Below are 24,626 nucleotides of genomic sequence, written 5' to 3'. Positions count from 1 at the left end.
TTGAAGAAAGTTGAAAACTCATAACACAACGAAAAAGGGAAAAAAAAAACTAAAAGCAATCAGATCAGAAGAACAGATACAACAAAATGATCAGGATGGCATGACAGGAAATTTAGCATTATACAGTATTTGGTTTAATATACCAGGACAGCACACATATTGCATATAGCATGCTGTCCTAGCAATGTGATTTTGCTGTAAAAAAAATATTGGGGTATTTATATAACCAAAAGGAATTTATTAATTTCTCACAAACCCGTCTAGGAATGATTTAAACAGCAAGGATGAATGCATCCAGCACTTATGCAAAAGTCGTGGAGGTAAAGTTTAAATTGATTTTCAAACATATATTAGATAATCTGTAAAATGAACAATAAGTAAAACTGCAAAGTCAGCTAAGATTTTTTTTCTCCCTATGACAGAATAAAAATGATTAAGCGAAAGAAACCCCCTGTGCTATAATGTCCATTACATGCATGTGCATTACATGCAATGTTGGCATTCATATCACACATCAGCCAGGCCTATAATGTACTACAACCATTTTTCAAATTCAGTATGAAATACCCCAGGTCACGTTGTGGTGTCATTCGGCACCGATACCAGTTTTTACACCAGTGGAAAATCAACACCTCGAAGTACCAAAAGTATCATATCTGGTGTGGTGGGGACACGTTCTATGAATGCATTACAAAAGTACACTGAATGTTCTATGAATGCATAATGGATGCATTGTGAAGGTGAAGTTAATGCTCAATACAGGCCAGGTTTTTCGAAAAATAAAATAAAATAAAATAAAATAAACAGATACTAAAGAAATTAATGTAATTCTGGGTTGACATCCTGTTAAGGTCAATTCAAATGTGTATATCAAAAACAAAAAAAAAATACAAGATAGCTGCAGGTTTACGTGCCATCACCACACCACAACCCCCCACCCCGACTTCCTCCTGACATTTGCTCTTACTCACCATTGCTGCTCAAGGCCTTCATCATCACTTCCGTTTGAGCGAACTCATAACTGAAGCTGACTTCACTGGACACTTCGCTTCCAGTGTCTCCGTCGCCGTCCAGTGGCTCGCCGCTGTTGCTGTTCTTCATGGCATTGCCGTCACCTTCCTCATCTTCAACTCCACCACGTACCCGTCGCTTAGGCAAGTTGATCCTGAGGAGGAAATAAACATTTACCCCCATATTCCTATAAGATCTTTAAAATTAATCTTCCCTGACACACACAGCCACAGGGACGTGCTCCTTAACCCCTCCCACACAGATGCTGACCTGAAAAAATGGTTGTTCCCCCAGAGGATGCGATCTCCATGGTGAAGCTGGAGTGGGCTCGTCACTGGGGAGCCATTCACGCATGTACTGGAGACAGATGTCAGCAGAGAGGCTCAGTACAGACATCATTATAAAGGTTCACTCAAGTTACTGAAATGCAACTCAGTGTGTGGATCTACATGCAGCCCTACCGGGACTTCGGGTACGGGGTGAGGATCACACCCCCATCGGCTGTGATGTCTATGATGCAGTGTTCTGCCTGGATACCCATCCCACACAGCTGGATGTCCTGAGTGTTGGCTGCGCCTATTAGGGTGTGTTCCTGCAACCATATATGGCAGTAACAAAAAAGGAACAATAAAAGAACAAAAAGGTGTTTTATTTGCCCAGGCGCAGAAGTATATTCTTTTAAGAATGTATATGACTATTCAATGTTTGTCCAATAACATTCTTTTTTACAGTTTAGCAGTTTTGTGTTGATACATCTCTAGCATTTTTGGGTTTCACAGTAGAAAGCAAACACATCACAAGATAAACAACCACATGATGTTAAGGATACCCTGTATATAGGTACTGTATACCTTTAAGTAATAAACCAGAAGCTCATTGAGGGCAGGATCAGCATTGAGATTGACCAAGAAGCACTTGTCCTCTCCAACCCTGATGCCAGAAGACTGTAAGGAGATGCCCAGACTTTCCAGCTGCTTCTGTCGCTCCTAAAGTCACAATCACCAAAATGCAATCAGAGTCTTTCCCACCTTCACCCCACAAGCATCTTTACAACATCTTTTCAGCAGCTCATAATCAACACATATTAGCAAGACTGATGGTCACTCATCACTCAGATATATAAAACCATGTGTCCATATTTGAGTATCGGTCTGTATGACCTTGTTAGTTTTCTCATTAAAGTGACATTGAAAAGAGCAATGACCTCTGAAGTAAAGTATAATAATGATTTGAGTCACATTTTAAATTCCGTGACAGGACAATAAAAGGACCCACCCTGGGGGGGGAGAGTGCAATAACCTTAGTGTTTATAATCCGCGCTTTGACACTAAAGTTTGCAGAATCGTGTTGGAAACATGGCTTCAGCATTCAAACCGTGACTTTTTAGGAGTAGCTGTTCACACAAAATTATAGTAATAATGATTATTATTTACATAAAAATAGATTAATTTCTTCAGCAAGATGTATATGCTAATGGGCAAAGGAAGAAAAGCAAGAAACGTTAGGTATGGGGAAAAGAAATTAAACACTGCAAGTGACCAACAATTCTCCAGCCAACCTGTTAGATGTAGCAGCTATTTTACTACCACCACAGACTAAATTCCACAAAGTGACACTAAATAAGCTAAACAAACACTAAATTCTAAATTGTACCAGTAAATTATACAGGAATGTCAAGGGATCGCTACTTAAACTGAAACTAAACACAGAAGTGAATCAACAGAATGGCCGAATCCGACCAAATGCTGTGCTCTGGAATGGCCGAGTCCAGACTTTAATTCAAACGTTATGGTATGACCTAAAGGAAAGTCTTCAGATAAGACAGCCAAAAAGATCAATGAGTCAATGCAGCTTACTAAAAAAGAACAGGCTAAACATCTCCAAGCCAAATCAGCAGGACTGATCTGATCGAATGCTACAGAAAATGTCTGGTTTGAGTCATTGCTGCTGAAGTAGGCGCCAACTTTCGAATCATGAGGCAAAATTATTGTTTGCTGACAGGCAGTAAATGCTGGGCTAATTTCAACAAAGACATGGAAAAGGTAGATTTGTCTCTATCTCTTTCTCTATTAAGATGACTTAAATCAGAGGACATCCCACTGCAAAAATATAGTTAATTCCAAACAGTTAACAAAAAACAGGCTCACAGAATGAAGTACGCGAGTGAGACAGTGACCTGTGCTATCTCTTCAGTCTTCCTCAGTTTCTCCTCCCACGTCACCGTCATCTCCTGGATCAGCTTCTCGGATTCCTCCAGCCTGTCTTTGAGCTCAGGAGCCTTCATGGACTGAGAAATCAACAAAGAGATAAAGGAGAGGTCAATGGTGAGCAAAAAAAGAAAAAAAGAGGGCTGAATCGAGGAGGGTTGAAAATGTTCCACTGATTTACAATTTAGTTTACGGAAGATGATAATTTAGATCTTAAATAAAGCAGGCCGGTGCATTTATCTTCTGTGAAGGGCCAAATCTGAGCTTCACCATGTCAGAAGGGGCCATTTTAACATTATTATTATGCTACATGAAAGCTACAATAGAAGACATTATTTGAGAGGCTAATTTCTGCATACTTGTATGGAAGTAGCAATTGTATTTGAGATTATTCATGGGACACTGAACATAACTGTATCTGTTTTTGTCCGTCTCTACAAATAACATGTTGTAAATGTCTTGCCCAGAGATTCAAATCGTCTACCTCGGCCTGAGTGAGCTGAACCCGCAGCTTCTCCACCTCCACGCGGAGCTCTCGTATAATCTTGGCATTGGGGTCCTCATTGACAACGGCATGGTTGACTATGCTTTTCGCCCGATCGGCATAGCGTAGAGTGGACAGAGTCTCGTCGTAATTGTCAGCCGCTGGGCTAATGGTGGCTACCATTGCTGTCCGGCTGTTTCCACCAAGGCTGTCCTGAATGAGAAAGACAGAAGACGACCATACTATTTTTCTTGTACAGGGCCACGGTGAACCTACAGCCTATATCAGGAAACGGCTACAAGACCGGGAACACTCTAGACAGGATACCATCGCATGGGACATATACATTCACATACATTCAAACACTAGTTCATGTAAACTATGAGTACCCAAACTTTTGATGTTCACTAACGCGTAAAAAGGGCGGGGACAACGATTACGTTTTGCAGAGTTTAGTCGTGTACGAAATATGTACGGAAATACGGAGCAAATCACGTTTACCATGAATCACAACTTTTTTCTTTTTCAATATGAAATGGTCCCATAAAGCATGGGGTAGGTGGCAACTACGCCCCCCACCAGCATTCCATGGATTGGGGGCTGAGAACCCCTGATCTGAATTACATACATCTGAACTGCGAGAGAAAAGTCAACAACACAAAGACAACATGTTAATACCACATACACGTCCACACAGGCAGAAACTCAATCCCCAACCCTAAAGCTTTGAGGCTCAGTGCCAACAACTAAGCCACCATTCTGCCGGGCAGATCAAATAATGAAACATAACAGGCTGATATTTTAATTCAGAATTAACAGCCTCAGAGCCATTCACCTTCAGCAGCCAGGTGAGCACAGAGTCTCTGTAGGGCACAAACTTGCTCTTGTTCTTGCCTGCACCATGGTCTGCCAGCGCCGAGATGACCAGGCCGAGTGTAGTGAGTGACCTGTGCAGGCGGGAGAGAAGCAGTAATCACAGTCAGGCCAAAGCGCCGTCATTCCTACAGCAACACATGCAATGGAATAGAGCAGTGGCCTTATGGACACACATACAGTCAGGGAGCTGGGAGGGAGCAAAACTATGGGCCGACTGTGGGTCCCTGAGGACCGGACTGGGAAACACTGGGATATTGGAATCACACCCACAGCTTGAAGGACTGAGTGGCAGGCAGGGGAGGCTCCAGATAATTCTCAGAGAAGGGGTTTGAGGAAAAAGCAGTAAAATAGCAGTGCCATCCAAAGAAGGAAATATGCATTATATGCATAAATATTATTTTCTAAATTGACACGATTTTGAAATGAAATTATATGTTATTTGTACAAGCACATGCACATTGCAATTTTTTAGTTTGTAAAAAACTATATATATGTGTATCCCATCTTACTTTACTTGCAGACATAATCACACATATACAGGTGAGAGCAAAGCCTGCAGAGGTAGATACTTCAGGTCCAAGTAAAAATCCAAATTTTGTTCCAACCCCGTATTGTACTGTAAACGGTATATACTGCATACTGCAACTCAGTGTAGCATTCAGTATGAATCATGAAAAAGTTGACATGCATGTAAATTAAGAAAATTCAGGGAGCTATTAAAATGATACTTGCCTCACACACATGCTTTTAGGAAATATATGTTAAGCATTCTATGATCGACAGGGACCACCCTACAGCATTCTCATTGGCCACATGCCCACCAATCGGTGGGGGGCACGTATATGATGATCAAGATTCAATGGCGTGAAAATCAGGACAGTCAAAAGAATCACAGCAGCAAGAAGGCAGCAGAGGTGCGACGCTCACTTGTTTATGTTGCTGCCCTCTTTCAGCCTCTCGCCGGCGGCACCCGTTTTGGCTGCTCTCTCGCTCCCAGCCAGATCCACAAGGCTCAGCTTGCTCACCTTCTCTCCGCTGGTCTGTAGAGGAAACAAAGAGGAGGAAGGGGAGGACCATGAAGGATTGTACCACTAGGGTTTGTAAATTCAAAACGTAAACCCCTGTGCTATTAACGCAAAAACAAATATTATTCATCCCACGAGAGGAAAAATGCAGCATATGTATGGAGATTTATTGCTTAAAATGAATTTAGTAATATATTCCAACAAAGAACAAGAACAGCAGCCATTCTAATGATCCCAACCTAGGCAAACAAGCCACGCTGGTCTTCTAAGATCAGATTTATTGCTGAAATTTTATGGGGTGTTGGGGGGGGGAGGAGGCGGGGGGTAAACATGGAGCATTTTAAGTAATACAGACTGATTTAGGTGGATATAGATCAGACATGATTTACTATGAGCTTCTCTTCATTTACATATAAAAGGTTGTAAACACAGACATGCAGATAAATGCTGCCTGGGAGTTAAGTAGGCCAAATGGGGAGAAAATGACAGAGCGAGGATCGAGGGCCTTGCAGGGTTCGTGCTAACAAAGAATGCATTTGTCTTCCCAGCATTTAAGTCTTAAGGGCACAGGAGGCATTGAGCCCTAATCGTGCGGGAAAGCGCAGCCTTTGGGATTATGCCGTAGCTGATAGGGCTGCCAGTCACAGGGAGGGAAAAAAAGAAGAAAAAAAAAAAAAAAAAAAAACTTTCCTCAAAACTTAAGCCGCATTCTACAGCTTTCCAGCTTAAAGGAGGTTTAAAAGCCCTTGCCGCATGCAAGAAATTAACTCGGCCTCTTTAATTATTTACAGGAATGAGCTCCAGGTCGAGCTAAGCGAGACGGGTTTTGGTAACAGGTGACTCAATGGGGCAGGATGGAAATGGAACACAGAAACAAAGGAGGCCAATCATCTGAGCAGGAAGAGAGACGTTATAAGTTATTAATTAACCTTGCTGTTCTTCAGGCGGCTTTGAGCATTGCATCCTGGTCTACATATTTGCACATAAGAGTCCTCCAGAAAATGGATAAAAACCTATATTTTCTCAAATGTCAAAGGGCAACAAAAATAAATAAATGAGGAAAAATAATATCAGCCAGTGAATACTGAGCTGTAGTTAAGCATGTTAAAGCGGCCATTCATCCACCTGTTTTGCATAAATGCTCATCCAGGAGTTGACATGAAAAGCGAAGAGCTTATCGCAGGAAGCACAGAACACAGGGAAGGGGACACTGTGGATGAGATGCTGATCTACTGCCGAACACGCGGTCACGCACGCAATCATACAGTAAGGGCAATTTACAAATGCCACTTGAGCCAACTGTGTGTTTTATGGACTACTGGGAAAACTGGGGAGAAACAAAATGGGGAAATAAAAGCCCTTGCAAAATTGAGAACCTGCAGAAAGGACTCCACATGCACAGACCTAGGGGTTGGAATGAAACTCTCAGGAAAGCAACATTGCAATGCCACCCATTGAGTGACTACCACAAGTGTATTTGTTACATCATTATTATTATTTCAGATATGTAACAATTTTACGTTAGGCCAGTGTTTTCCAAACCAGTCCTCAGGGCACACTGAACGGATCCACATTTTTGTTTTTTCAAAGTTTAGAGCTCCTGAATGCTTGGGTCAGGTGTTCTGGGAACTGGGATAAAAGAAAAATGTGGATCTGTCCAGTGTGGCCCAAGGACTGGTCTGGAAAACACCACGTTAGCCCATTTCTCTGCTCACCCCAGAGCGCAGGTCCTTCAGCGTGTGAGTGAGGATGATTATGAAAACGGCATGAGAGCGGCTGCTCTCCTCATTCATGTTGGTGGCGGCCACTGTGCGCGACTTGTTCCCTTCTGACATCAGCGACTCGATGTCCTACCAACGAGGAAATGCGAGTGGGTCAGTGGGGAGCAGGTGAAACTCTGAGACTTGGTCCAAATTTGACAGTTGTGTAATTACAATCAAGAACGATGCAACTCCTAATATACTATGTTGCAACTATTGCCACTACTAATAAAGCTAACTCAATTATAATACCATTCAATTATATTATTATAGGCCATGTTATATGAAATACAATCCAGTTAATTACTTCATGATCATAATTAACGAGATTGTTCCGACAGTGTTTTTATAGAGTATTGATTAAACTGAAATCAGTTCTATAGTTCTGTCTGCAATGAAAAACAGGAAAGCTATCAGTAAATAATATTTGTGAAATTAGAATTACATTCATGGGTAATTGAAAAGTCTGGTCCCTGAGCATGTGTACTAACAGAAATGCCACTCCCTCCCCCCTTAACCAAAGCATTCCAGCATGACTTCAGATCGAGCAGCAAGCAGGAGCATAAAGTCAGGAGTTCACCATGGTTAAGAGACTCGTACCTTGAAGCTGGCCACCGCCAGGCGGGACAGGCCGTCCACGTACGGCCCCAGGACCTTGTGCTCTCTCACTCTCAGTGCCTGTCGGCTTCTACCAAGAGGCAAGAGGGTGGGAAACAAGGAAGGTTCACTTGTGACATTTGCCTCAAGTGCTCAAGAACTCACTGACTTTCGACGTTCCATGAAGTTTGGAAACTGACTTCACAAGAAGCCGCAATCAGGATGTCTATGACCATTCCTCTCCCTGCCAGCAGCGTGCATGTAGAGATCTTTAAACAGTGACAAAAGCAGCTGCCATATTACTGTGGCTAAGACGCCACTGACGATATTTACAGCTAGCTGTTCATCCGTACATCGCTGATAACCGCTTGTCAGGCAAAGGATCACAATGAGCCGGGAGCTCATGAAGGGAAACACTCATGCCAGGAAACATCCTATACACCCTATACACCCCACACAGCCTATACACCCCACACAGCCTATAAACCCCACACAGCCTATAAACCCCACACACCCTATAAACCCTACACACCCTATACACCCTGCACACCTTATACATCCTATAAACCCTATACATCCTATAAACCCTATACAGCCTATAAACCCTATACATCCTATAAACCCTACACACCCTATACACCCTATAAACCCTATACAGCCTATAAACCCTATACAGCCTATAAACCCTATACAGCCTATAAACCCTATACAGCCTATAAACCCTATACAGCCTATAAACCCTATACAGCCTATAAACCCTATACAGCCTATAAACCCTATACAGCCTATATCACATGCTTTGGACTGTGATGGGAAAGTGAAGTGGAAACATGCAAACGCTGCAGACGCAGCCTGGTGAGAAATCAAACACATCTTGTTCAGAAAGAGCCCTAAGTGCTTCCCGCTGAGCAAACTGTTGCCATAGTACCCTTCAATTAAATGAAAACAAATGGCAATGTTCCCCTTTTATCACCTTTTCAGGAAAACTAGGCACAGGAAGCACATTAAGGTTAGAGATAATGTTATCATCAGCCCAAATACTAAATAATATAAAAGTTGAGGCCTCATTTGATAGATCATATAGCAAATGCAGAAAGAGTCAGCTGTCTATCCCCCTACAATGACTTATGATTGCAGATGCACCGCATTATAAATAATTCTGCAATATTTTACATTCACTTATCATACAATGTGCTACAATCTTGTAATATATGTGCAGTGGAACACTCACTGTATTTAGCAGTTTGCATAAATTAAACATTTAAAGCAGCACGATGGCTCAAAGAGCAGCATTGTTATATATCCTAGGTTGTGAGTTCAAATCCCACCGCCGCTGCGTGTGTGCGGTGTTTACATGTTTGGCCAGTATGATCCGTGTTTCCTCCCACGGTCCAAAGCCATGCAGTTAGGCTAACTGCGGTCTTCAAATGAGTGTGTATGTGCTCTGGGAGGCAGAAGGACCCTGTCTAGGATGGTCTCGTAATGACCCAGACTCAGACCAGGTCCCCTAATGACCCAGACCAGGATGCATGGTTAGAAGATTGATGCACCTAAATTCAGCTGTTAGGACCCGCATTAAACATCATCATCATCATACATTCCCTATGCAATTATTTAGGTTAATTCCTTCCATTATTCATAGCTATGACAGAACCTATAATTAGGCAAATAGAAACTAATACATAATATATTCTTGTCTAAGATTTGTCTGGTTTCGAAACTCATGCATACCTTCTGTAAATCTTTCCTACACCGATTGGCATGTACATAACAGATGGATAGTTCATAGTTCAAGCCACAAACAGGTAAAACCCAAAACAGAAGGGTAAGCAAGGCCATTATGTTCACTGCATTAAAATAGATTACTTGTTCCTGGAAATATCCGTCTTCTGACCACGACGCGTCTGTCATACCGGGAGCCGCATAAAAGTTCTTACCCTTTGGGATCCAGCAGATCACGGACCTTCTCATTGTAGATCTCCATGTAGGACACTTCGACGGTGAAGCTCTCCCCCTCCCGCTGCTCCAGCAAAGTGCGGTCAAACAGCGAGCTGCAGAGGCGCGGGATCAGGCCCGGCTGGTCCGCAGAGCCCATCATTGTGTAAGACTTCCCAGAACCTGAAGGAAATCCAGGGATTACACTGAAATACACAATCTGCAACATACAATACCTTTACATGCACACGGTTATAGCTCAATTACGCCATTTAATAGGACTATTGTCCTTGTCCCCGTATACATGCATGGGAGGGGAATCGATTTATTGACTGAAGTATGTTTGACTACAATAGGTGGCGATATGGATCCTTTCAGCTTGTTAGTATTGGGCTTTTTCTGGTTGACCTATTACATCACAGACATTAAAAAAAAAATAACATTAATAATAATGGGGGTGTGGACAAATGAAGTGACATGAGCTTTAATTGCAATCTGGTCGGAAGAACAGATACAACAAGATCAGGAGAGCATAACAAGAAATAAGTATTTTGTATAATACGCTATGACAGAACATTGTATTGGTCATTTTTCAAATATGGCAATGTGATTTTGATGTAATAAATATTGGGGTATTTATGAAACAAAAAAAGGTTTTTTCACGACTCCGTCTAGTGACTTAAACAGCGAGGATAATAATGATTAAAACAATAATTCTATTTTCTTAGTGTGCAGGCAAACATACTCATACACAGCCTTTTCACCCGAACTACAGAGGTTACCACCGCCACAGATCATGCCATACCAGTCTGTCCATATGCAAAGATGCAAGCGTTGTAGCCCTGAAAGGCATTGTCCAAGAGACTGTCCCCAAGGCACTGAAAAACCACACCCTGCCCTGCAAAATAAGGCAAATGCTAATGTTAAAGTAAAGATCGCACACTGGTTATATTTAAGCAAGCCAAGGCCAAGATAAGCAGTATGCATTTGATTGTGTGACAACACCCCTAGGTAAAACTAAATCATGAACTATTTTCATCAAGAAATACATTATTCGAAATATGTTCCACATCGGCTGTATGTTTATCCATCCATCCATTTTCCAAACCGCTTGTCCTACTGGGTCGCGGGGGATCCGGAGCCTATCCCGGAAGCAATGGGCACGAGGCAGGGAACAACCCAGGATGGGGGGCCAGCCCATCGCAGGGCACACTCACACACCATTCACTCTCACATGCAGTCCTACGGGCAATTTAGCAACTCCAATTAGCCTCAGCATGTTTTTGGACTGTGGGGGGAAACCGGAGTACCCGGAGGAAACCCCACGACGACATGGGGAGAACATGCAAACTCCACACACATGTGACCCAGGCGGAGACTCGAACCCGGGTCTCAGAGGTGTGAGGCAACAGTGCTAACCACTGCACCACCATGCCGCCCCCTGTATGTTTGTGCAACTGTAATATATAACCTTAATAGTTAAGGATATATAACATTTTACAGCATTTCCAGGTAAGGCTCTGGTTAATTATTACCCACTAGCTACAGCACCAAAAACAGTGCAAACCCTACTTTTTGAACAGAATATCAGGGGGGAGGGGGGGGAGACTAAAATGTAAAATGTATTTTCAATATAAAAACACAAATGGCTTGTCAAAAAAGCTGACCTGCAAATTTATCTGTGTCCGTCTCATCCATAGACCAGAAACAGTAATCATATGCAAAAACCTACAGAGAAGAAATACAAGGAAATAGCAGAATAGGGTAACCAAATGTGTGCAAGGACAGGCTGATTAAAGCAAAACTTACATGTTTAACTAAAGCACAAAGATTAGCAGCTTCATAAAATGCATGCAAGTTTCACAACCAAAGCCATGTTTTTAAAAAATATAGTATGCATTACTTCAAAATGCAAATATTAAGGCCTCACCTTAGGCTGGCCCCTGGTGTGGTTCAAGGAGGGCACACGATGGGGGGGAAAAGGGGAGGGGGAGATTTAATGCATTTTTCACCTCAGAATTAAATACTTTCGAATACCAACTACTTGCTTGAGCAAATAGTCCAGGCCAGTGACTGAAAAATAATATAAAAGCTGATCAACATTATTTCATAATTAACAAACAGACAAATTAAAAATATCTGGATAGCAAAAAGTGTTTCCCCACCATTTCCCAAATCTGGCACATACATTTTCAAATGTTATACAAGATATTCAAAACATTCCATTAAATTAAAATGAATGTCCTCAGAAATACATGCATTCACTATGGTTCATTAACAATCAGATTCCATTGTTTGTAAGCACGTCAATGCATTGTGTGGAATTGCTGTTCGAAATTGCAATGAGAATTAATCAGGAAGGATGTACTGAAGTAGAAACCAGGACCCTATAAATGGCCATCAACTCCATGTCATCAACTGTCCTTTGTTTGCCGAATCTGAACACAAACAAGCGATTAGTCAATAAGAAGAGCTTGCTCAATTGCTCGGATGACACAGTAAATAATTATTCAAGATTCAACCCAGTGTCAGGAAATGTAATTGTGCTGTAAGCAATAATGTGTTACTAGAGCATTCTAGGGCACTGAAGGGATAAAAGGCACGCACCCATCCTCTGCCAGTAGTTTGATAAAATAACGTGTTACTTGGGAACTCTGCATTACACTACTCATTGCCAAAAACTGAGAACCGTCTCCCCTTCCCCCACAATAAAACAGTGAAATTCCTTTCTCCTCTAATATTCCGTATATCGGTCGTATAATGGCTTAAAGCTAGCTTGGGGATCCAGCAAGACCGAACTTCGATATTTGAATTTCTGAAAATCAGGAGAGACTGTTGCAGTGAACACTCAATAGCATTTAGCTAGATTGGGAACTGCATGTTTTACAGCTCATTTTTAATGAATATTCGAAATTTCACACATCGCCTCTTACGTGCAAAAGTGGTACTCATAATTACAGTTCAGATTTAAACTTACACAGGAGTGGCTTATGTTTTGCTTTTCTTTATTTATGAATACTGAAATGTTATAATTGCAGTCGTGTTTTTCCTGAAGGCGACCTCAGGCATGGGACGTATAAACTTTTGAAAAGCTTTTAAACAAGACTGCTGCATTTTTATGTATTTTTTATTACAATTACTCTATAAAGCTCTCAGTGCGTTTAGTAAATTATACCAAATTTTCAACGTAAAGTCAAAAACCTACCTAATGCCATATGAATTATGGGCAATAAAAGTGACAATTATTGAATTATTTAGTTAAACTGTACGTTTTGAAATGAATAAGCACTTGCCTAAAGAACCAAGCTAATGCAAAGATAAGCCTCGAATAACAGAAAATAGCAATTGCAAAACAATCCTCCTATATGCGTTTTTTTTTCCCTCTGAATACCAAATTCATATAATACATACTGGACAATATTCATAATATTCTTATTTCTATCAAAAACATTTTGAAGAATAGGGATATTTTCTTTAACACAAAATCATAAAAAGCCCCATTTTTAAAAAAAGAAAGGCAGCACTAAAATATACTCCTTTGTGTTCTTTCACCTTAGTCAATCAGCCACAGTGCTCCTATAAAAGACCAGACTCTCTCCCCTCCATCATATCCCCTGTGAATTCTAATTATAGCAATTTTATTTATGCTTTATAAACATGTCACATTCAGCGTCTGTGCCGACTACCCTGAGGGCAAATACTGCACAGATGACAAAAGCGCAGACACAGAAAAGTGGCCGTAACCTCATGACGCTACTGTGAACGGCAGGGAAAAAGGAACCAGGAAAAACACGTCCATTCGGTTCCAGCAAACCTCATCCTCTCAGCTAAAAAACCGGGGAGCAGCAAACAAAGTGATCAGTGTATAGTAATGGAGCTATGCAGTCTCCTGCTGTCACATTCCAGAAATAACAGAGATATTGAGCCCCCTGTGGCATTTGTCAGGGTGAACTTCAGTCAGGGGGTGTCTGCATGGGAGTCAAGTTTGCGTGTGAGAGACACAATTTGAAACTTATGCATAAGCACAAGACAAAAACACAAAAACATATACAATTAGTTCCAACTTGAAAGGTTTCAGAAAGCTGCCAACATCTCAATTCCATAACTTACACTTGGTTCAAGGGTGAAAAAAAAGAGGAACAAAAACCACACTGACTTTTCAATTGTTTTGAAGGCAAGTATAAGTGTCCCTCTGAAACCATGTCGGACAGGACTTTGTTTTTGTTAGATATTCACGTCTTTCGTAGGCGGGGTGACCTGGGGCAGGACGTTATGTTCCCTCCCAAGGCAGAGAATGTCTATTTTCTCAATAGTTTGTTGACTTTATTTCACAAAACCTAGCTGTAATAGCAATATAATGAGATGTTCTATGAAGTTTTGGGTTTTATTGATTCTAGCGTAACTTTGAATGTAACTGTGGGAAAGGTTGACGCGTTTGAAAATCATTTATTACACCGCAGGCACAAGAAAATGGTGGCAAACTCTTCCTTGCTGTGAACTGCCACAATAAAAGGGGCACTAGGGTAAATGAAAAGCCATTTCTGCTCTCTGCCTCATGAGTGTGCCCCCGGATCTGTCCTCTCTGCCTTAATGCTACACTCTCAGACTATGAGCTAGCTACTCTCACAAGACCCTTTAGTACTTAAGAGTGTAAAACCATAACCCTATTTCGGTTCTAGTTAAAACTTAGAAACAAAAGGCTTTATTTACGAAAGGACTGAGCATGACTGATTTTCCTGACAAATACTGTAACATCTGAGCCTAAAGTGTTTGTGTTAATCTGCATGAAGGGCACACTGCGCTGATCCCTATGACATTCAGCCATAGATTCTAAGGCCTGTGTTGAGCACTCTTAACATCACCATTTCTGATTTTAAACACTTAGCGACACTCACAACAGAACATATCACTGCATGCCAGTTTACACTCTGACTGATCCACAGCTGCACTTGGTACATACTGTACAGTACCTAGTTATATCAAGGGTGTCACAGTAGAACTTTCGGGCAGAAAAACAACTGGGCTAAGCGGCAGTTAAAGACATCAGCCGGGTCACACGCAAGATGCATGAAAGAGAAGCAGTAGGGATGGGCCCATTCACATTTTTTCCAGTTCCGATCTGATTCCGATACACAACTGCTGATACCTGCACAGTTTCCGATACAGGAGCTCTTTTTACTTTAAATAGAATAAATATATATTTATACTTCATATATTCATAATTTTCAACTAATAAATACAGATTTTAAATCTTACACTACTACAAACATATATAAACGTACTGTTCCACTTTTTTGGCACATCTTGTTTTAAGCATTTTTGAGGCATCTGCAGTTCAGTTTGAATAATTTCCAAGGGAGGATACGCGAGCGGCGAATGCTTAAAATGCCCCACAATTTTTCTCCCACTGGCACTAACCCCTTGTTGCGACAGCAGCCCCTCTAGCTGTAGCAAGTGCGCAAAACTGCCCATGCTAATGACTCCCAAATCATCCATTGTGTTATTGCATATTAATCGCATTGTCTCGTGCTTTTAGTGGGATTTTCCAGTAAATGGTACTCCCACCTCTCAAAACTTTGTTTTTAAAAAGATTGCAAATCGCTGTGCTACTAAGTTGCTCTGTAAACCATAGAATACCCAGATTGTCACCCTTTTATCTGATGTTCTTACACTCCGCCTAATGTGAAGGGTATGCGCATGACGTCACTGCAGAAGGAAGTCACTGCGCTTACACACACCGAGAAGCAGAAAAACTGAGGGGCAGCATTAACGTTCAGCTTGAAAGCCACAAAATCAGATCTAAAATGGGAAAGACCTGTCGTGTGACTGATCGTACAGGAAATCAGATCTTTGTAGACTGCAAAACCTAAATAAGTAAGTATCGGACGTGGATTCGGTCACGTATCGCCGATACCTGATCCGTCGAATAGGCCTGGATCGGCGCCAATACCAATCCGAATATCACATCGGTACATCACTAACGAATAGTGATATAGTACCCATAAAATTTCTGCCTGACCATATGACACATGTGAGCCGCAAAGCAACCAACAGAAACAAAGGGGATCAAGATTTAGGTTTCCCTCCGCATTTTCAATTGGACAAAACAGTTATATACAGTACTTTCTGCATCAATGACTAGGCAATACAAATAACAATGATGTGTTCCAAACCTGGCCTATATTTAAGTACTGGGTATATCATACTTAATTGACTCATAAGTACGAGAGAGAGGCACACAAGGTATGACTGTAATACTTTGATCCCGTATGGGTAAAAGGAAATCCCCAAAAAAAGCATCATTATTGGTCACCAGTGGCAAATTTGGGACTCTGGAACTAATGCCCCCCAATAAATATTTTATCCTTTATGTTATATCTGCCTTTTTTAAAAGCATTTAAACTATGAACAAGATTCTATGATGTTCCCTTTAAGATACAGGGAATGGGGTATGAATCAGAGGATGCTGACGAATGATATAAAATGCTTTATGAGAATTTATTCATGAAGGAAATGCATGATATTAGAGGCTGCCAAATGCATATCTGCCTCTATGTCTCCTACCAACACTGAGCTCAAAACAGTTTCTATAGTTCATCTATAATTCATGCTTTCATTAAGTTCCGGAAAACTGAGCCACGAGATACAGTAGTTCTGACGCCACAAGAAGGAACGGCTAAATCTTTAACAGGCAGCTGTTTCTCAACTGCAGCGTGAGGGACGAAATAAATATGCTGTAAGCACTCACAATGAATTAGCAGGCATGACACATTTACGCAAGCAAACAGAAACACCCTTAGCAAGCCAAAGATAAGCAGCATGGGCTGGAAGGAGCGTTTGTTAGGTCAAGGTCTGGCCAACCAAAGAAGCATTTTAAAATGTAAATCTTTTTTCTTTTAAATGGAATTGTTCGACTTCAAGATCTGCAACATTTTTGTAAGGTTTGGGGGGAACGCACAAGCTCCCTGTTCTGTGTGTCAAACTACTCTCTAACAAATATACATCAGAGCAGTATTCACAAACCCAACCAAGTTGTGTTTGGTTACAACATGGAGCACCGATGTTTTTGATTTCCATGAGCACAATCCTGTTAAAGGTAATTACTCGATTAGTTGTTGTTCCAGTATATAGCTGCAATTGTACAAAGCTGTACAGTTTTTGTCCCACCTATTCATTTTCCAAAATATTCCTCATATCAAACTGAAAATGAGGAACCAAACAAAAAACAAGAAACTGGTAATTAGTAAAGATATATATTACAAGTTCAGTGTAATAAAACAACTAATATTCCAAAACATTTACAGGAATCACAATGGGCCATGCAGTTGTCGCATCTGGTTAACATTCCGAGTTCTTTCTCCATGGAGATTATCTACCTTATGCCTTTGTGGTTTCACTTTCTTGAAAGCTTGGACCATGACAACATTCATCCCCGTTCTGCCTATTTAGCTGTGGCTTCCACAACAGATAAGACTCCTTTACCACCAGATTTCCTGCTCAGCCCATTAAACTTCTATGAGGTGCCCAGAAAAAGATGCATTCATTTTTTTCCTCCCCGTATCATTTTTCTCAGCAAACACTTTACTCCAAAGCACCTACTAAGGCACAGTTCTACATATAAAAATCACTGAAAGTATAACAGCGAGCTGTAGCTTTTGGACAGCGTGTGCACTCTGACACTGTATCAGTAACAAAGGCATTGCACCAAATATCTGCAGTAGAAGCGCAAATATACGCATTATCTGTCACGTCTGATGTGTATGCAAAACAGCCACAAGACTCTACACTTTTACACGCATACAATAGGCAACCGATCGAAATAATTTGGGTTTAGCGCCTGGCTTAAGATTACAACAGCAGTTCCTTAGGAATTTACCCAGTGTAGGTCACACAGGACCACAAAATGGATGTTTGTCTGTGGTTAACAAGAGGCATGTCACAGCACGATCCTACAAATGATCATCCAGAACTACAGAAAGTGCTATAAAAACAACGCCACTTGCGTGACAAAGAATCGCCACACACACATATTAGAATATCAGTCAGCCTCCTATTAGTCAACTGTGCTACTGTCCGCATGTTCAACACATCTACACCTCAGCCTAACCCAAATATGGCAGGTCTACATATGAAACAGCACCTGTGCTTTCTTCATACGGCAATGATATTCAGTTTTCTGTAGATTTTTTTTTTTTTAAATATATTGACCAGGGTCCTATAGCTCTTGATGACCTAGAACTAACCTCCTTGTTTCCATGGCAACAGAAGTCTGCTGGGGAGGTTTGGGGGCAGACGAAGAAGTATTACGCCTCAACACACAGCACAGGGGGAGGGGGCGGGAAAACAGCAGGCAGGCAATTGGGTGGACGATTAAACGCATCACTGTCCCACAGTCATCTTCCCTTGTCTCACACTCAGCAGGTGAGAATGAGTTCAAACCGGGAGCCAAAAGGAGAATTCCCTCCACTGGTTAACAGTAGCACTACAGCACTTTTTAATTGTCACAGAAATTGAACTTAAAAACAGAAAAGGCAAACAAAGTCCCTTCAGAGCATTCAGAATCATACAATCGACATGACTCTGTATATATTTGTCAAGATCATTTTGCTACTAGCATTTATTAAGTATCAATCTGCTTGTCCAAGTTTCCCAACACCCTGCTTACTTGTCTCCTTTGCCGATGTTGGCTGGGTACAGCAGGGTCTGGTTTCCCTCCATCTCCACCACACATTTCGTATTCAGGTCCTTCTCTGTGTTACGGGAGCAGACAAAATACATCATTTCAGAAAAAAAGTCTCACACTGCTCTATTTGCTTTACGTCAAGGCATAGCCACCACAGAAAGGAACCCCAAAGATCCCCTGAATGTGTTAGGAAAATGCAGACACAACGGCTGTCAGGTCACATGTCGTCATCCTCTGTGCCACCTTAACGGTGGGAGACTCGCTCAGAGGAAAATCTCTTCAGTCAGACAACAAATGCTTCAAGCGTTTGAAGAGTACAGCTACAAGTCATGGCCATTGAACAAAACGTCAGCTTAACATTGAAGAACAAGCGAAACATACAATCTTATATTTCTTACATTTATTTATTTAGCAGATATTTTTTTATCTAGAATGAAGTACAAGTGGGAGGATCAGCCAGTTGGAGTGAATGCCCTTACTCAAGGGCTCAATGGTGGCAGCACTTTTCCAGTCACGAGACTTGAACCAGCAACCTTTCATCACGGACGATGGGGATGTAATGGTACAGGTATTCATCGTGTACTGTTCAGTACATCACTTTCAGTTCAGAGTGCCCAATGAAACAAATGGATATTTAGTAACACGGGAGGAACCTAAATTCACCAGTAGATGTTCAAGACAGAAAATATTATGCTAATTGAAGCTGTGAGTTAGTTAGGGCTAGTGCCCCAACTAATGGCACTAATGTCATAATGGCAAAAGGACATCTTGGAGAGACCCCCCCCCCCCCCCCCCCGCCACATCAGTTAAGTCAGTACTTTGGGAACATCTTGGTTTTGCAAAAAATTACACCAACACTGGAGAAACAGCAGTTCATAAGAGCAAGAACATTTGTTGCCCGTGTTATATCGAACTCAAACATGTTGCCAAAAATGCATCCAGCACACTAACTTATTTGAAACACCATCTTCCACGTGTGTCTACAACCGGAACAAGGTAGAAACAGCCTCTGCAAGTTGCATCTAAGGCACTTTTGCCAGGAAATTCAGTCTGGGCTAAGAAAGAAAAATAATTATGACTATAGGGGTGTTTAATGCTACAAAAATGCAATCATACTCTGCAGCAGAGAACATGGAATTCAGTTCATTATGACTTGAGATGCAGACTTTTTATTTTTATTTATTTTTTCATTTTACATATTTATACAAATAAGTGTCTATTACATTTTGTTATTCAATCACATTGACGGATGCCTTGCCTTTGGTTTGCAACTGTTCCTAATTGTGCTTGCAGTTTTAATAATAAATCATTTCAAAACAAATTCTGTTTTTACCACATAACAAACTGCACTGAACCATGAACACAAAACTGAGGTTTGTACTGAACTGTGAGTTTTATGTACCGTTACACCTCCACCTGGCACACAGTTCTAACATATATGGTCAGTTCTTCAATATAAGCTCATTTAAAAAAATAAATGCATTAAGCAAGACAAAGCTAAATTTAATACATTAACAAATTACGACACAATTCAGTCCAGCTCTGATTTGGATGCAACTTAAATCAATTTACCAACAACTTAACCATGGGTACAGGGGGAATCAATCTAGATACAAACTCTTCTTTTAGAATACAGTGTGAAGTGCCCTACTTTTGAAGCATAATGATTACATTTTTTCCACCCAAAAAGACTTTGTATTTTGTTGTTAAATGGAAAAATATTACTCAACTAAAAGGTGGCTTTAATTTATGACAACTGTATTCCACATAAATTTGAGGTGAATTTGGGGTTTGGATGCAGCCGTGTCTTCATCTTAGTTGCTTATAATGATCAAATATATAGATGGTGCATAGACCAATAACTATCACTTCAATAAGTGCCTGTGATGATTTCTCTACATTACAAATCCGGTGGCAAAGAGAATTTAGCTGAAGGGAAACAAGGCTGAATCATGACCCCCACAAGAGGATGTGTCATGTGACCAGGGTGAGTTGCCACTGCAGCGAATGTGGCTGCCGGAGGAAACACAGGCTTCCTCCACACACCACTAAGCCAAAGAACTCCCTTATTTACAAGTCAAAAATATAGAGGGGAAAAGGCCACCATGCTTTAATTTCATTACTTAAATTATGTCCAGTTCTATTAACAGCAGCATAAGCAAATGTTTCCCCCCCACCCACTATGATTTTCGATTTAATATCCACATATATACACATGATGATTTTTGAAAATCCCACATACTGAGAGTCAGAAAAAAACACCTTGCAAAGCTGACGGTGGCATTAAGCTGAAGAACAAGAGGAACGAAGGGCTGAGGGGAGAAGACAACTTGCAGAAAGGCTGCCCTTCCACAGCTTTGTGGACTTGGGAAAGCGCTCAGTTATGCAATGTTAGCCCTTAGCTCTGTGTCTCCCTTCCTGCCTTTGTCCAGCACAGCGCAGACCAGCTCCACCAGAGCCCATTAAACATTAGCAAAGTATCAACGCCAGAAGTTTAATGCTACTACAACACTCTCTATGAATGCACAGTAAGGCACATGACAGGGTAACACATTTGTTTACATTCTGAAAGCACATGACAGTCTAAAATAGCAACTCATATTTAATTACTAACGGAATTTGGTGACTCTCTCCATAAATTATGACATTAACCAAGGAAAGGGTAGAAACCCTTTAGACAATCTTTGGCCTTCCTTACACTTGTATGGTTGATTTTGTAACAAGTAGCAATGAATTTTAAATAAGTCACTTCTGTTTTCTGATATAGTGATTGAAAGCTTATGTCAGACTTGTTACACTGTGCTTTGGGTTAACATCAATAAAATGTTAAATTGTTTTAACATTTTCCAGCCAGTGCTACAGCCATGTCTCTTCTCATAGTATAATCATTAATGAAGTATCAGATAAATGTTTGCATGCTCCTGTGTTCATTATGAAACAAATGAAATTTCGGTTCCCTCAGTACTGTTTATACCCAACATTAAAATGAGCAATAAATTAACCGTTCTGTTGTATGGTGCACAGTAGGAAGTTCCACTTTGACTCCCATCGCAAAATATTTACATTAACTCTATCAAAAAAATAAAAACAAACAGTGAAACATCAAAAATATACTATTTACAACGCATATTTCACATAAATAGGTGCTCTTTTTAATGAATTTGTAATCCAAATTGTAAATATTTTCATTGGACTGTGGTTATAGCAATTACAGGTGACTAATGTTACAGAATTCCATCAGCTTGTTATGCATAAAAACAATTACGGCCTTAATATATATATGAAACGTTACTTATACAAATATTTTTGGTTACAGGAGGCAATAAATGGAGGTTAGACGTTGAGAAGCGGCGTCCCAGCTCACTTACCTCTCCGGTTCATGGGCCGGACTCGGACGGCGACCTTCACATTGGAGTCAGGCTGGTGGGACTCCCCCATGGTGTCTGAGAGTCAGTCGGGATACGCTGGGAATGCTCTGACCCCTGTCAATCTTCTCATTCAAATCTGGGACATTTAACTTTAAAGCTTATCTTCTTCTGTTCGTCCCGATAATATATATATATATATTTTAGCAGTTTTGGGAATAGAGGTAGAGCTTGTCTCCGACTGCGCCCACGAAAAAGAAAATAAATATTTAACACCTATTTCGTTCTTCCACCTCAAAAAACAACAAAAAAACAGGCAGCAATACGCTTTCAGATTCTGCCTCTGTGCATTAATGGCGTGACCATAACGTAACTAAAAAGTTGCTGATTATTTCAGATGTGGTGGCTTTGCAAGTTGCATAAGTTAAATATATTATATAACGTATCCTGCTATCCAACCGTTCTATATTTGCATTGTATTAACTCCTTGATTCTTAAATTTATTCTCTATTCAGCTCATTAAAATAACGACTCCATGCGAATTTACCCTATATACAACAACTTGCTACTAAAACTATGCGTACGCCTATCTCCGGGGGCTAGTCTGACTAGCAAATTAAATAATACTTAGCGTTTCGTCTCTTATTCCGAGTTTTAACTTTTGTTTAGTTGTAATTGAGCCTGACATGCTGTTATCGAGCTCTACGCTTGTCAACCTAGACTGTCATTCTAAATCAGGTGATTAACTAGCGGACCACGGAGGAGCTAACTAGCGGCTAACTAAGCAGGACAGGGGCGCCTTTAATTAAGCGTTTCGCTCTGAACTCCAAAGAAACGAGCTTGATATGGGCGATAAAAAAGTAGGAGTAGTTTGTCAGTTACCGCTAACTTTCGGCCTTTCTTCCGTTCCTCGCCGACAGCGAGCTGCTGGTAACCCTGGAAGATGGCTAACTGGATGCCTACAGTTACGCGTCCCCTCTTCAGCAAGCAAACGCGCCGGCAACAACGTCCATCTTGTCAGCTTCCTTTACGCGTCTTTCCGATCCGGGTAAAAGTGGTTTCCGTTTTTTTTTACTTTCAATTTTATAAATTTTCTTCGAACTGTCCGACTTAGAAGAAAATCCACCTGTTTAACTCCCCGAACGCGTACCGGTCACTACGGCTAACCTAGAATAACCTCGCACCGCCTCCTCCGGGGAAGAAGGTCGCGCACGCGGGGGATCAGCGGCTGGGCGGGTTCATCGGCATGTTGGTGAGGTCAACGAATCTTCACGTTACCAATCGGCAGGGATGGAAAGGAGGTTTATTTCCAAAGAACTGGTTCTTTTGAGTTCGTTCAACTAAAAGAATTGTTATTGTTATTGGTTTTTATATTTAAAACAGTCTAATAAACATGCATGAAAATGAATTACATGTATACTCCATTAAATTACCTTACTCAAATTATACCTTAGAAGTCATAAACCATAATCAGTATTTACAAGGGCGTAACTTTGGGTCAAACATGGAGGAGGGGGGGTATGAGGTTTATATGTATAATTAAAATAACGTACATACGTGCATAAGTGTGTGTGTGTGTGTGTGTGTGTGTGTATGGCATTAGGCCTATGTGTTACATTAATCATACTGACTCTTTCAGGCATCTCTAGATTATTATGCCAATGGGTAGTAAAAGATTGTATCGCGGACAAAATGAACAAAGAATCACTCGATGAGTCAGATGAACGAACCAGTCTACTGAGCGAGATCACCTCGTTCTCTTAAAAGAGTCGTTCAAAAAGAAAGTCTACTCGATACAGGCTGAAGCCCATGAAGCGTCCAGGGCAAGTTTCACTGCCGGCATCCCCCGCCTGAGACAAAGGGGATTTGGCTTGCTAAGTCGGCGCGTTGGCTAATCGGTTACTATTCTACTTTCTACAGTAATGCCCAAATGCTATCTGATTACTTTTCGATTTTATACATTACAGTGCCAGGGAACCTGAGCGAAAATACAAATGCCACATGGACTCTTAGAGGTCTTATCCTTAGAACACCTGATAAATATCTTCCACAGTCTTATTATATTCTGTACATATTTGTGCAATTCAGATGTACCGTTTTAATAAGCAATCTTAAGAGTTTTTGTACATGAAATATAATATATAATATCAAATGCCTTTTCCATACTGGGTTGTTCTCAATACAAACAAAAACAAAACAGAATAAAATGGTTAATATCTTCTTTTGTGTCTTGTGTTATATTTCATTGAATCCATCCATCCATCTTCCAAACCGCTTATCCTACTGGGTCGCAGGGGGTCCGGAGCCTATCCCGGATGCTATGGTCACGAGGTAGGGAACAAACAGGATGGGGGGCCAGCCCATCGCAGGGCACACTCACACACCATTCACTCACACATGCACACCTACGGGCAATTTAGCAACTCCAATTAGCCTCTTCTTCTTCCCCAGGATTGTCTCTTAGATGAAAACAGATTCTTCTGACATCAATGATGTGGAGGGTTTCTTTCAACAAGGACCTGGGAAAAGAGTTCCAGGTGTTTCAGATTTTTTGGAAAATGTTTTACTGTAGGGTCGGCATGGTGGTGCAGTGGTTAGCACTGTTGACTCACACTGTTCGACTGTTCGAGTCTCCACCTGGGTCATATGTGTGGAGTTTGCATGTTCTCCCCATGTTGTCGTT

The 24,626-nt window shown here is 41.0% G+C and overlaps 1 protein-coding gene across 3 annotated transcripts in view; it reads right to left on the bottom strand.

The window, feature by feature from the left end:
- LOC125707601 (kinesin-like protein KIF13B) overlaps nucleotides 1–23,171 on the bottom strand; it is a 42,227-nt gene extending 19,056 nt beyond the window's left edge. For 2 of the 3 annotated variants that reach the window (XM_048974847.1, XM_048974848.1), the window contains exons 1-16: nucleotides 21,947–23,171; nucleotides 18,561–18,645; nucleotides 11,826–11,838; nucleotides 11,563–11,623; nucleotides 10,701–10,793; nucleotides 9,898–10,078; nucleotides 7,964–8,051; nucleotides 7,319–7,453; nucleotides 5,506–5,618; nucleotides 4,538–4,649; nucleotides 3,703–3,915; nucleotides 3,188–3,298; nucleotides 1,863–1,997; nucleotides 1,473–1,603; nucleotides 1,282–1,368; nucleotides 972–1,165 (exon numbers count right to left, since the gene is read on the bottom strand). In XM_048974847.1, the coding sequence (XP_048830804.1) occupies nucleotides 972–1,165; nucleotides 1,282–1,368; nucleotides 1,473–1,603; nucleotides 1,863–1,997; nucleotides 3,188–3,298; nucleotides 3,703–3,915; nucleotides 4,538–4,649; nucleotides 5,506–5,618; nucleotides 7,319–7,453; nucleotides 7,964–8,051; nucleotides 9,898–10,078; nucleotides 10,701–10,793; nucleotides 11,563–11,623; nucleotides 11,826–11,838; nucleotides 18,561–18,645; nucleotides 21,947–22,016 (1,822 nt within the window). In that variant the 5' untranslated portion in view covers nucleotides 22,017–23,171. The remainder of the gene's footprint in view (nucleotides 1–971; nucleotides 1,166–1,281; nucleotides 1,369–1,472; nucleotides 1,604–1,862; nucleotides 1,998–3,187; nucleotides 3,299–3,702; nucleotides 3,916–4,537; nucleotides 4,650–5,505; nucleotides 5,619–7,318; nucleotides 7,454–7,963; nucleotides 8,052–9,897; nucleotides 10,079–10,700; nucleotides 10,794–11,562; nucleotides 11,624–11,825; nucleotides 11,839–18,560; nucleotides 18,646–21,946) is intronic. The other variant, XM_048974850.1, reaches the window with a different exon arrangement.
- Between the last annotated feature and the right edge of the window lie 1,455 nt (nucleotides 23,172–24,626).

This window comes from Brienomyrus brachyistius, chromosome 14, assembly GCF_023856365.1.
Source record: "Brienomyrus brachyistius isolate T26 chromosome 14, BBRACH_0.4, whole genome shotgun sequence".
Lineage (NCBI taxonomy): Eukaryota > Metazoa > Chordata > Actinopteri > Osteoglossiformes > Mormyridae > Brienomyrus > Brienomyrus brachyistius.
The sequence above is the reverse complement of the archived record's forward strand: the minus strand, read 5'-3'. Positions and strand labels throughout refer to the sequence as shown.